The 14,113-nt window shown below is 48.7% G+C and overlaps 1 protein-coding gene across 4 annotated transcripts in view; it reads left to right on the top strand.

Moving 5' to 3' along the window:
• The window catches only part of AFAP1 (actin filament associated protein 1), a 73,276-nt gene that overhangs the window by 44,746 nt on the left and 14,417 nt on the right, over positions 1-14,113 (top strand). For 3 of the 4 annotated variants that reach the window (XR_008617924.1, XR_008617923.1, XR_008617925.1), the window contains exons 7-9: positions 6,148-6,265; positions 12,465-12,582; positions 13,220-13,416. Coding sequence is in view for 1 of the 4 variants with exons in the window: in XM_028492345.2 (XP_028348146.1) it covers positions 6,148-6,265; positions 12,465-12,582 (236 nt within the window). In the remaining 3 variants the exon portion in view is untranslated. The remainder of the gene's footprint in view (positions 1-6,147; positions 6,266-12,464; positions 12,583-13,219; positions 13,417-14,113) is intronic. The other variant, XM_028492345.2, reaches the window with a different exon arrangement.

The following is a 14,113-nucleotide window of genomic DNA, read 5'->3' as shown; positions in this document are numbered from 1 at the left end:
CCCACAAGCAAGAGAAACGAATGGGTTTTCATGTAAAAGAGGACTAAAAGTTCATTGATACAGTTTGAGATTCTACATGGCAATTAATCATTAAGAAATTACCACTTGTCGAGTTTTGGTGTCGCCTCAAAGAATGTCTACCGTGACCTGGAAAAGCTGTTAAAATACACCTCACTTTTACAGCTGGATATCTGCGGGAGGCTAGATTTTCTTCACACGCTTCAACCAAAACAACTTGTTGCAACCGGTTGAATGGTGAAGCACGTGTGAGAATCCAGCTGTCTTCTCTCAAGCCAAACATTGAATAGATTTACAAACATGTATAACTACCACTTTTCTCACTCACTTTTTTTAATTTTGGAAAATATAGTTAATTTTTATAGAACTACGCTTAAATATGGCGGCTTTATTCCCATTATTTTTAAATGAATAAAAATGAATACATTTCTGAGTTTCAAGTTCAAATGCAGTCAACACTGATAGCAAACACCCGCGTAAACCAGAGCTCTTTGGGGGTCTTCAGTAACTTCGAAGGATGTAAAGACTAAAAACACTTGAGGATTGCTGATTTGTAGGAATGGATCTGTGAAATAAGAAGTGGCTGGTTCCTATTTCATGCTGTCCACTGTCTAAAGCAGGGGTTGGTCATACTTTTCTGCGAAGGGCAAGATGGTGAACATTTTCAGCTTGGCAGACCACATGTTCTCCACTGTGACGACCCCTCTCTGTCGCCACGTTCAGCTCCGCATGGCCGGGCAAAAGCAGCAGGACAGTCCTGAAACCAGCAGACGTGGCCATGCTCGGCAGGAGTTTGCTGATCCTTGGTATAAAGCGGTGCCCGTGGGATTACGAGGGGACACGCTGGGCCAGGAGGAAGGAAATCGGGTTCCGGTCCTGCTGCAGTAGTTACTAAATGGAAAGTCTGGGCAAGTCATTCCTAACCTGTTAGTGTTCCAGCTTCCTTGTGTAGAAAACAGAGAGTTTAGGCGACATGATGTCTGAAACTTCTAGCTCCCATAGCTCCTTAGAGAGTCTGGATCAGGGCTGAGGAGAGGCAGATTGAAACAGAGCAGGTGATGGAGTTACATAATCAGCAGGTGATGATAAACGTTCTATCAACTTCCTACCCTTTGAGTAGGAAGAAGATAAACTCAAATGTTTACGCTGTTATTTGCCTGTTTAATAAGAACAGCGCCATCTAGTTTTTCCACCCAAGTGGTGTTTATGGGAGATTGGAGCATTCTTCCTTTGTATCTTTTGTCTGTTTGTTTTGTTCTTTGTTTTTGTTTTGTTTTGTTAACATCTTTTTTTTTTAATACTTTTTTTTTTTACGGGTCCAGCCGCTCCGCGGCATGTGGGATCTTCCCGGACCGGGGCACGAACCCGCGTGCCCTGCATCGGCAGGCGGACTCCCAACCACTGCGCCACCAGGGAAGCCCTGTTAACATCTTTATTGGAGTATAATTGCTTTACGGTGGTGTGTTAGTTTCTGCTTTATAACAAAATGAATCAGTTATACATATGTTCCCATATCTCTTCCCTCTACGTCTCCCTCCCTCCCGCCCTCCCTATCCCACCCCTCTAGGTGGTCACAGAGCACCGAGCTGATCTCCCTGTGCTATGCGGCTGCTTCCCACTAGCTCTCCACCCTACGTTTGGTAGTGTATACATGTCCGTGCCTCTCTCTCACTTCGTCCCAGCTTACCCTTCCCCCTCCCCGTGTCCTCAAGGCCATGCTCTAGTAGGTCTGTGTTTTATTCCCGTCCTCGAATGGGGTTGTAGAGTGAATGTTTATTTAATGATTGCCTGGGACATTCTGGGGCTGAGTAAAATGAAGATAACGTTTGCCCGTATTAGGAATCAAGCCACCATGTTACACCCAATTAAGGCAGATAGCCTTGACAAAATGAATTAATCTTGTACGACTTTACTGGGAACTCTCCAGTAATGCTGGGGGATTTCTGAAGTACAAACTGCTTATTCTCACTCCTGTTCTTTTGTGTGAAAACCAAGGTGACCTAGTCAAGTGCTGACTGTTCATCCTCGTTATTTTTTCCATAATAACATTGTATCTAATCAGCAAGGTGTAGGTAAATTACAGTGAAACTCCTAATCATGCAGTAAATAAAGCACATTTAAAGTAGCTCTTTAAGAAATGTAATATCCTTAAGTCCAGTTTTGCAAAATCTACACATCTAGAGTGACATTAAAAAAAAAAGGAGCTTATGGTTGTTAACCGTACTATTTTGGACCTTATTAGTTTCCAGAAAGCCTCTCCTAAGTCCACGTGTAACTTAAGCGATAATAAGCAAACTGATAACCACATTTAAGAGAAACCCTGACTAAAAATATTTCCCCTAGAACACAAATGAGTGTGGAATATTCATCTAAACCAAATGTGGGAAGGTCACATTTTTGAGAAAGGAATGTAGATTGCAATTCTGAAAACTGATTTATTAAAAATACGCATGTATTGCGTTTGTGGCTGCAGGAGTCTTTGCTACCCCATGAAACCCTTTCTAGGAAAAACCTTTATAGGAGATGTCACTTAGCAATAAAATTTATTTTTATTTATTAGTTTTCTGCCAAACCTTCTGTAAAAATTGAGAGAAGAGATTTAACTAGGAAACAGCGTTCAAACTATAAAATATGGTAGTTTGCCAATGTGATAATCTGAAGTTGAATTAATCTTTGCCTTTATGTAAATTGTCAGCCAGTTAATGAATCCTCTCAGGGTTATTAGGAGAAATTTTTGTACATTGGATTATGTCTGAGGGAGTAAGGTCAATGGTATATTTTGGGAAGAGGACAGTAAAAGAAATAATAGTAAGGTAAAGTCTCCCAGAAAAAGTGGTCTATTTAAGAGTATTAATAATGGTAAACATTTGAAACATACTTTCCTATGGCCTGTTTTTAAATGAGATGTATATAGATGATAGGATACAGGGCAAATATTCTGAAATTTTCTTCTGGAACTCTTTTCAAGTCATGCTGGGTTGGAGCCCCATAAGAAAGCTGTGACAACATTGATGGTGATAAAGGCGGTAGATCAGTGTGGACACAGAGAGGGGAGCAGGCAGACGGACAGGAAACTTTCACCTTGAGTCACCGTCTCATCTGAATCCGTGGGAGGTTTTATTCTAAAATATATTTCCTGAAAACATGAATGAACCTTGAAGGTATTAACGCTAAGTGAAATAAGCCAGACACAAGAGGACACATACCGGATGATCCACTTAGGTGAGGTACCAGAGTAGGCAAATCCATAGAGGCAGGAAGTGGGGTGCTGGGTGCTGGGTGCCAGCGCTGGGGGTGGGGGAGACAGCGCTTCAGCTTTTTGAGACGATGACAAGTTCTGGAGATGGGTGGTAGTGATGGCTGTACAACAGTGTGAATGTACTTAGCGCCCCAGACCTGTACACTTAAAAGTGGTTAAGGGCTTCCCTGGTGGCGCAGTGGTTGAGAATCCGCCTGCCGATGCAGGGGACACGGGTTCGTGCCCCGGTCCGGGAAGATCCCACATGCCGCGGAGCGGCTGGGCCCGTGAGCCACGGCCGCTGAGCCTGCGCGTCCGGAGCCTGTGCTCCGCAACGGGAGAGGCCACAGCAGTGAGAGGCCCGCGTACCGCAAAAAAAAAAAAAAAAAAAAAAAAAAGTGGTTAAGATGCTAGGGACTTCCCTGGTGGCCCAGTGGTTAAGACTCCACGCTCCCAATGCGGGGTCTGGGGTTCGATCCCTGGTCGGGGAACTAGATCCCACGTGCCGCAACTAAGACCCAGTGCAGCCAAATAAATAAAATGTTTAAAGAAACGTTAAGATGGTGACATTTCTGTTATGTATATTTTACCTATGCTTTTTAAAAATTTTTTCTGTCTTATGTTTTTGGTTTAACAAGTGGCATATGGTCTCTTATCTCATTTTCACTTTCCTATTTGGCTAAAAATCCTATTTCAGGAAGAGTGCCAGGCCAGAAGGTGAGGGGCCTCTTACTTGGTCTTGGATCCACTCTCTGTTTCGGGCCCAGAGACTTGGTTTGGGGGCCCAGGTCCCTCTCTGTGAGATGAGGGGCAGCCTAGCTGGTGGCCGAGGTCTCTTCCAGCTGGGACAGGACATCCTGTGTGTCTGTGACCTCCCCTTATGAGCCGTGGGTCAGAAGCACCCTGCTGGCGTCTGTTCCAAGTGAGTGGGACTCCGTCCTGCCCCCTCGTGGCCCACGCTCCTTCCTGCATCTGTGTCCCAGTGTGAGTGCCAGGCTGGGCGCCGGAAACCAGAGACACAGCCCAGGCAGGAGACAGTCCCCGGGCAGGGGGTCCGTCTGCCGGGACGTGGAACAGATCCGGTTGTCAGTGCTCACGGGCAGTGGAGCGTCCTGGGGCCACGGGCACGGGGAGGGCGTGGTCATCCCTTGTCCTGCCTCTCACGTGACCAAACCCTCACCCCCAAAATACCCTCGAACGGGGTGTTTAAACCAGAAAACTTCCAAAATGTATCTAAAAACAAGGAGAATCTTTCTTTCTTGTATTCTTTCTTTTCTATACATTTTCTTTTCCTAAATATATGTTAATATATTTTAAGTATAGAATAATGATATACATTTTTGTATCAGAAAAAAGCAAGAAGAGTTATTTTGTAAATTAAAGAGAATACCGTGTCCAGGGTGGGGCTCGCCGTGCGTGCTGTGTTGTCCCAGCAGAGGGACACCTGAGCCGCCTTCCTGCAGCCAGGGCTGGGTGAGTGGAAACGGCAGCTTGAGCCTGGGGGCTGACCCTTCACAGCCCCTTCCTCTCATTCCCTTCAGAGCCAGAAATCCGAGTGTAGTTTTCTTGCAAGACGTCTTGTCAGAGAGGCCGTCCTCACCTCCCCTCTTACTGCCTTCACTTTTTCTCATTTGCTCTCTTTTTTATTCATCTAGTTACCATAGAAATGTAAGATCCCAAGAAGCAGCAAAATTGGAAAAAAAAAAACAACAACTATTTTTTTCATTTCAGGCTGCTTTAGTTTTCCCAATTAGGAGAAAAATGTTATCTAGGTTGTTTCTTCCCTAGGCATTGAGGTTTTTCGCTTATAACATCATGAGCAAACCATCCGCGCATTCCTTCCTTCCTTCATTCCCGTGTTCATTCATTCGTGCAGCTCGTATCTGCCAAGCACCTTTTGTGTGCTGGATGAACAGAATTGGCAAAGGCCGTGTCCTCCTGAAGCTCATGTTCCAGTGAGGAAAGCAGACAGTAGACACACGATTGTGCAACATGATAGGTGGTGATTAGTAGTAGGAAGGAATAGGGGACGGGACAGGGACGCAGAGGTGGGAGGCTGGGGTGATCGGGAAGTTCCCACCGAGGCTGAAGGAAGGAGGGGTCTCAGAGAAGCGCCGTGGGCAGAGGGGGTGCCCTTGGCCAGCGAGCGAGAGCTACCGGGAGCCTGGGGTGAAGGCAGCGGACATGGCGCTCGGAGCCTCGCGGGCCATGCAGCACTGGATTGTTCTCGGAGCCACCGGGGCTTTGAGCAGAGCCGTGACACGAGCGACGGAGGTGGCCACTGTCAGAGGCTCCCAGAAGTTCAGGGCCGTGCAGGGCAGAGGGGAAGGTGGGTAGTGACGCCGAACGAACACTGAGAACTCAAGAAATGCTGTGGGATGGACGTTCTAAAACGCTTATAGAACAGGTCCGTGGACTTCTCCTGAAAAAAGCCAGAGAGCAAATACTGATACTTCAGTTTTGCAGACCAGACGGTCTCTGCCTTTGAGAGCTAACAGGCTCATGAAAGAGGCAGGTGAAAAAAACAGCAGCCACAGACGATTCGTCAACGAAGAGTCCAGGTAAAGAAAGGCGTTCCAGTAAGGCTTTGGTGACAGAAGCAGGCTGCTAATACAAATGGTGGTTACTTGCGGAGCGCCGGGTGTGTGCGGGCCTTGCTCTGGGTACCCGGCAGGGTCATCATGGGTCTGGGCCGCAGTCCGCCGGGCGGGTGGCGGCCTGTCCTACAGGTGAGGAGCCTGCCCCATGGCTGTAGGAACACCCGATTCTGCCGGGGTCCTGCGCTAACACCTCCGTACCCTGCAGCCTCGGACAGAGCCTGGGCACCCCTCAGAGCTCCCGGAAGCCTTGCTGACCAACTGGAGGGCTGTGACTCGTTTCCTCTCTTTCAGTTTCATGAACAGGCGTGTTCCGTCCGCTAACCCGTACGTAGGGAGCACCGCCAACGGCTACGCACACCCCAGCGGGACGGCGCTGCACTACGACGACGTCCCCTGCATCAGCGGCTCGGTGAGTGCGCCGCGAGCAGAGCGGGGTCAGCGGTGCGGGAAGGCGGGGGTCCGTGGATCTCTGTGACTTACACCCCTGCTTTCTGTCCAAACGAGAGAAAGCTTTCTTACGCTCTGAGGCAAGGGGAAAGCTCCACCCCATCCCTCTCCTTTCTGACACCTGTTCATCTTCATCCGCATCTGAACACGCAGGTGATCGGACACCAGTAGACAGTCTGTCATTGCTGTCAATGCCATTAAACACCTTCAGAAATCACCATCGGGAAGGAGACGCCGCAGCGTAGTGACCGTACTGCCAGCTCCGGACGCTGTCCCGCGTCCTCCGGGTGGGGTGCGCTTGCAGCTGGGGCCCCGTCTGGTGGAGAAGCAGGGGAGCGGGGACGGGGAGCGCGTTCAAGCGCAGATTAACGTGAAAGGGGCTCATGTTAGGACTTGGGTGTCGGGGCGCGGGCACACGTTGAAATCCCGTCCCAGCTGCAAAGCCCATGGGGTGGCGTCCCCTCTGAGTCCGGGGTGGTCTGGGGTGACTGGGACATGGGTCCTGTCCCACAGCAGGAACACGTTAGGCCCAGTCAGTCTCCTCCTTGCCCCTCCCCCGTTCCCACCACCACCTTCGCCTCGGGGTCTGCAGGGCTGGAGGGGCTCTGGTGCCCACTGTGGCCGTGGCCGTCCACCCTGCAGAGAGTCTCGTGGGAGCCACACACTCGGGGAAAGCCCGCGGTGGCCCGACGGGAGCAGGTCCCAGTCCGGTCTCTGCGCCCCTGCGTCCTGGTCGCTGTGCCGTTTCCAAGAGGGCCCGGCTCTCGGCCTCTGCCTGCCGGTCTTGGTGGAACCTGCCCTCATCGTAGACCCGACCGCCACCTCGTCCTCGTAGGACAGTCTGCTCCTCTGAGCCTTGATCTCAGCGCCAGCTTGTTTGGAAAGATAAAACACGCAAACCTGTCTCTGAATCTGCCTGCCCGGAGGCCCCCTCGTGTACCTTTCCCCAGAGGGCTTTCTCCTCGTGCACGTGGTTTAGAGAAACCGTGGGCCTACACCAACGCTGGTCTAGTTCCCCCACCCCTTCGTTCCTGTTGATACCGCACAGGCTCAGGCGCCCCCAGGACTGAGCTGGTCTAGTTCCCCCACCCCTTCGTTCCTGTTGGTACCGCACAGGCTCAGGCGCCCCCAGGACTGAGCTGGTCTAGTTCCCCCACCCCTTCGTTCCTGTTGGTACCGCACAGGCTCAGGCGCCCCCAGGACTGAGCTCTCTTTAGGTTATGCGCAGCTTAAGCTGGTTTAGAAACGAAAAGCTGCGCTTCTCCAAGGCTTTGCATCTAGGACTCGTTTCTGCGTGTACATCGCTGGGCGGGCGACATAGGTGATTAAGACAGAACGTCCAGTGCGCAGCGCCTGTGGCTCATTTGCTGGTTAAGGGCTTCCTTGACGTTCAGGCCTCTCTTTAAACTGTTGTTCTACTTGCTGGGCTCCGTGACCGGGCCCTTTGTTTTGCGAGAGCCTGCACTTCTCAGTTTTATAAGGTTCATACTTTTGAGCCAATACCTGACATTTTAGCAATGTTTCAACTTCAGTAATTCTTACCCATTCAGCGTTCCCCCTGAGGCCTAGATGAAAGTGAATCTCAAAAAGGATCTTCTGACAGGCACACACACACTTTTAATCTAGAAGTTCTCTGGTGTTTGTTTTCTAAGTCTTCCCTGTGACTTAATCCTTTGGTATTTTAGGAAAATGATGGTCTGGTCTAGACCATTTTCATAAGCCTGGACAAATATATGCTAGGTTGTCATTATGAAGCTCACATCCACGTTTATCTACACGTACCATTATTTTTAGGTTGTAGATGGGTCCCCGGCATCACAAAAATAGACGCACTGAAGTGATTGCAAAGGAATAAAAAACACTCTTACTATGAAATTTTAAACCTTTTCTATTTTTATAACAAAAGGCTGTAATTACATCCTGGCAGAAAAGAACTCTGCAAGAAGGATATAAAAATAGAGTAAGATAAGTATAGTATATGAATTAATATTTTCTCTTTTTTAAAAAAAATGAAAGCAATTCCTTTAAAACTTAAAAGAATCTGGCTGTGGTTGTAAGTTTGGGTTTTAATTTATACTTTAATGGCCATGTTCTAAAGTGGCTTGTAGCTATTTTAATCCTTTGTAAAAAGGTTTTCCACTAAAGTAATGCCATTCTATCATTTATAGTTTGAAACATCCCATTTTCTATGATTATTCGATTTCTTTCTTTTAACAGCCTGTGTTTTTGGTTACTGCACTTTCTTCAGGCATAACTAAGTGTGGAACGGGCGACGCTGACATTCACCCATAGAACTTAAATCCCCGATGCCCGCATAGCAGGCCTGGAAGGGTCCAGGGGTGTTCTGGCATTGAGCCCCTCATCCTATCCTGGAGGAGCCTGAGGTTCAGACCCCAGGCAGTGTGTAGTTATGAGCACAGCTCTAATCCAGCGCTGCCTCTTACAGCTGTGTGACCGCTCTGCCGCAGTTTCCCCTACTTCATAAGATTCCTACGAGAATTGTGTGAGTCATTTTTACTGTGAAATAAGATAAGGTGCTGTGGGGACTTCCCTGCTGGTCCAGTGGTTAAGAATCCACCTTCCAGTGCAGGGGACGCAGGTTTGATCCCGGGTCAGGGAACTAAGGTCCCACGTGCCACGGGGCAACTAAGCCCACACGCTGCAATTACTGAGCCCCCATGTCACAAGTAGAGAGCCCGTCTGCCGCAACTAGAGAGAAGCCTACGCGCCGCAACGAAGAGCCTGCGTGCCACAACTAAGACCCAACGCAGCCAGAAAAATAATAATAGTAATAAAATACAGATAATAATATCTGTCAGTATTTTTTAAAAAAAGGTAAAGTGCTTTGCTGGGATCTTAACGTGCTTTCTCAGTAGAATCAGAGCCCCCAGTCTCCGGACGGACCCCAGTCCAGCATTCCTTTCGTCACATCACATTGCTTCAGCTTTCTGGGTCAGGAGGACTTCCGAAATCCAGTTCTTTAAAGAAATGTCAAATATATATATATATATATATATTTTTTTTTTTTTTTGCCTGCTTTAACAAACAAAACAAAACAAATTATCATAAGCCAAGGGCCCTGGGAACCATTTAAGGAAAAAAGAATCCTTAAGTCCCCAAAGGTAGAAAAGTTCTTCTGAATCAGTCCACCTAGTTGAGTGTGTGTGTTTTATTGGGGGTACGTGCATGTGTTGTGGGGTGCTTGCTAATAACGTCTCAATGTGCTCTGCTTCCTGTGGCCGAGGCCCTAACGACAAGCCGTGTGTGTTGCAGTGGGGACCCGACGGTGGCTTTCCCGCTGCCCGTGGCCGAGGCCTGGGAGAAGAGGCGCTCTACGATAACGCGGTCCTGTACGATAACTTGCCATCTCCGAAAATCTTTGCCCGCTACCCTCCTGCTGACAGGAAGGCCGCTAGGCCATCTCCTGACAAGCTGTCCCGTAACCACTACAAACACCCTGCCTCTTCCGGTCCGTCGTCCTCCCCGTCTGTCACTAACACCTCTTCTCTGGGGAGGGCATCTCTCGGGCTCAGCTCACAGGTACAGCATCTCATTCTGTCTTCTAGAAACGCTTTAAGTCAAGGTTCTCCGTCAGGGCTTTGCAGTGAGAGTCTGTTCATCGGCTTGTGGTCGGTGGGCCCCGTCAGGGTAGAGCGCAGTTTTTTCCCCTCAACTAGAATATAATCTGCAAATACACAACGTCTGGACACCCAGGAACGGATTAAATACAGTAAGTCCCCTACATACGAACCTTCAAGTTGTGAACTTTTCAAAGATGTGAACATGCCCCTGTAGGCCAGCTGTTGTACTGGGCTACTGTACTTTTCAAGGTACTGTACTGTAAGGTGAAAAATGTTTTCTTTACTTTTTGTGTTTGTTTTTTATGTGTTACTTGTGTGATTATAAACCTATTATATAAACCTACACAGGTATTACTAACGTATTATATAAACCTATACAAGTATTATAAACCTATTACAGTACAGTACTATATAGCCGATTGTGTTAGGTGGGTACCCAGGCTAACTTTACAGACAAATTGGACTTACGAACGCGCTCTTGGAACAGAACTCATTCGTATGTAGGGGACTTACTATACAGCTGACTAGTTCATGGTTTACGTTCTGTATTTCTTTGCCTGTGCCCGGCTCTCTTTCCACTCTTGGGAAGTTCCCCAGTGGATTTTGTGAATTACGGCAAAATTAAAGGCAAAGATGTTAAAGGGCACAGGGACAGTGGGACAGTAAAAGTTTTCAGAAGGTTTTTGAGCTGCAAGTTCCTTTCCTGTGTTTCCATAACACGTAAGGGAGGAAGGGTGGGCTTCACGTGGCAGTTGCTTTTCGATCTTTAAACATTAAATAGGATTATTCCGAGAACTACAATATTTTCCCATAATGTACTCCCTAAAAGTGTACTCCCTAAAACCAAGTAGATAATAAGGATTTCGGGTTATAACTGAATGGTCGGTAACCTTGATAGTGAACCATTGTCCATCTCACGCCTCGTATTTGTGGCACGTGGTAACGTTTCAGTGTAAATATAATTTTGTGTTTTCATGCGTGTCAAGCTAAGATTTTTCTATGCTTTGAGCAAAGATCTAAGCGCCACATGGAAGAATATTCTACAAACATAAAGCAGAGGGGCACATTTTTAATTACTTTCTTTTCCTTCCATTTTTGGAGTGATCTTAAGAAAATGATGAATGCCAAGTAAGATTCTAGAGTTTCAGAGAGTTGTAGCAGTTCTTCGAAACCAATTCTTTTCCTCAAAGTCAACGTGAGAAGATTTTTGTTTGTTTTTTATTTGTAACAACTGTTAGAGATTCTCATTCACTGAATCTGAGGGGCCCAGGCCGGTGTATGGTCAGACATGGGAGCCATTGGCTTCTAGTTTTTTTGAGTATTTACTAAAAAGTCTGGTAGGTCATGTGCTTCACCCACTAAGTGAATGTGTCTCCGGCGATGTATTTATCTGTCTTTTTATTGGTATTAGAGTTCCCTCGGGTAAAAAATTATGGGACAAAATAGACTATCTTGTACGTCCGGATTGTCCCAAGATTAGCTTGGAATCAGTCATTCGATACGTGGTTCATGTACGTTTGCATTTTGTTCATTTTTATTTTAAGTAGGAAACACGTTTGCAAGCCGTTTACCTTTAGCTTTCGTGTCCTCGTTCGGCCGTGTGAATGGGGGGCCTACTGTTTAATGGAGAGAGCCCCCCCTCCCTACACACCTACCGTATGTGTGCTGTAGGTGTGTGTGCTGTGTCCGTTAACCTTCTGAGAACCGTGTGGGAGACATCAGTATCTTTATATTTTTAAATGAGCACACAGAGGCTCAGAAAGCGTTAACGGTGTGCTCAGCGTCTCCTATGACGGAGCGGGAATTGGAAGCTTCCAAAACCCAGGCCCACAACAGTAAGGAACGTGGTGCAGCGCAGGAGCTCGGGCTTGGACGTGTACGGCCAGCCTTTGCCGTTCGGCTGGACTTATGACCCAGCCAAGGTACACGTGCATCACTTAAGCAAAATGCAACACGGGTGGGCTTGCAGCCATCAAAGCAGTTAGGGGTATATTGAATTTTTTTTAAAAACCTGGGGTTAGTTAAAACTTAGTTCATATGCTCTTTCTCTATTTTGCCTCTTTTGCTTCCTTCCCCAGACCCCGTCAGTGAATCAAAAGGTAGTTATTTATCCAATTAGGACATCGGTATAGAAACCCTGGAAGTTGAACTCTTAAGTGCACGGTCATGCTACTTCCCCGAAGAGCATTCCACCAAAATTAAAGCTGTTTATCTTTGGAAACACAGACTTTTAGTAATCTCAACCGGATGCTCTCAGATACCCACTGTCTGTGCCAGTGTCTTGATCGGCGTGTGTGATCTCCTGGTCGATATAGGTGACTTTTGGTGCGTCCCAGCCGAAGACCTCCTAGTGTACCTCGTTTGTTTTGAACCTAAGAAGGTGCTAGAACCTTCTTAGCTGCTCTGGGAAAGTCACAGCCGTGCAGTGTTGGGAAAGCAGATTGGTTTTCTACTACCCGCATGTTTTTCTGCCTTATGCTACGTTCTACTTGAAGAGCTAGGGACTGAAACAATTTACTGCAAAAACCCCAAGGTTTTTGTCTGTTTGTTTCTAATTCTCTCATTTGTTTATTTCAACAGTTGAAGGGTAAAAAACCGCCCCCCGTGGCATCCAACGGGGTTACGGGAAAAGGCAAGGCTCTGAGCAGTCAGCAAAAAAAAGCTGATTCAGTGGCTGGCGTGAAGCGGACGCCTTCAAGTAAGTGGATCCTTCGATTCCCCACGTTCTAGCTTGGGGTGCAGAGTTGGGGCTGTCTAGAGCCACCTTCCTCCCTCACCCGACCAGGTGGAGAATGCCAGGTTGGGGGGCCAGCTGGAGAGGTGGCACCGTTTGCATCCGCGTCCTTCCTCGTTTGCTGGATTGAGGGATGGCCACGATTTTTAGCCCAGCTTTTATTTTGTAACTGTTGCATATACGAGGAAAGACAAAGCCGGCTTAGCTGTAGAATTGGCTACGCGTATTTCCGTGTGAGGCAGTTTGTGGGTGCAGCTGGCAGTGCTGCTGTGAGCGGCCCTGGACGGTGGGTCGGGACACCTCGGTTTGTGTCCCTGATCTGCTGAGTGAGTGAGTGACTTGGTTTGAGTCACATAGCCTCTCTGAAGCCAGCCTCTGTGTGTTAGAGGGGTAGACAGGTGGCTGCCGTGGTTTCCGTGGCTGGAGTAATTGGGGTGACTCGTGCACCGCAGAGCGCGGGAGACTGTCAGGGTCTGTAAGGAATTCCTGCCCCCGCTGTGCCTCCTGGCCTTCGACCAGCTGTGATTTCTCTCCTCCCGTGTCATTCTCCTGGCCCCTGGATCGGGGCGGTGCCGTAACCTACCCCATTGGGCGGATGTAGGCACAAGCTCAGAGAGGTGGCGTGGCTTCCCCGAGGTCTCGCCGCTGGCCAATGACAGAACCAGCGTGAGGACCAGGTTTTCAGGTTCCAGACCTGGCAGGGGCCGGACCGGGCAGAGGAGCGGCGAGACTCCAGCGAACGGCAGCCCGTCAGCGCGCACAGCTTCCTTCCCGACGTGCAGACACGAGACTCTAGGGGTACTGTTATCGCACGTGTTTGCATCTGCTTCCGCGCTGGCTGTGTTGGGTGGATTCCTCTTCCTCCAGCCAGCCCGGCAGCGTCTGTTCATTCCAGCCCTCTGCTTGCTGCGGGGACTGCAAAGATAAGATAGAGCGGCGGCCGGGTCCCCCACGCAGACGCAGGCCACGGGCCTCAGCACGGGCTCTTACCAGGCTCGGAAGCTCCTCAGCGGGCGTGGGCCTGCCGGGGACGGTCTCCGGGAGAGCAAGATGGGAGTTAGCCTGGAGCGCGAGTTTGATGCGAACACCCGGGAAGCTGTGTCGACACTTTCCGAACCTGGTTCAGCGTACCTGGTGGACCAGGCTCCCTCCAGGTAGTAACCCTACACCAGGTGACAGGTCACCTAACTGCTGAGCTCCCAGTGTGCACGGGCGGGCGATGGGCTTTCAGAGTCTGGATTTCAGAGTCGGCGCCCGGGGCTGGTGAGAAGTGGCTTTGTCCTTGGCCTCCCGCGTGGCCGGGCCGCCGTTGTGCCCCGGGGCTCCTGCTTCTGCCCCAGGAAGCCTGTGCTTGCTTGCTTTTTTTTTTTTTACATCTTTATTGTAGTATAATTGCTTTACAGTGGTGTGTTGGTTTCTGCTGTATAACAAAGTGAATCAGTTATACATATACATATGCTCCCATATCCCCTCCCTCTTGCATCTCCCTGCCTCC

The sequence above is a fragment of the Physeter macrocephalus genome, chromosome 7, assembly GCF_002837175.3.
Source record: "Physeter macrocephalus isolate SW-GA chromosome 7, ASM283717v5, whole genome shotgun sequence".
In the NCBI taxonomy this organism is placed as follows: Eukaryota; Metazoa; Chordata; class Mammalia; order Artiodactyla; family Physeteridae; genus Physeter; species Physeter macrocephalus.
This window is presented reverse-complemented; position numbering and strand designations above follow the sequence as displayed.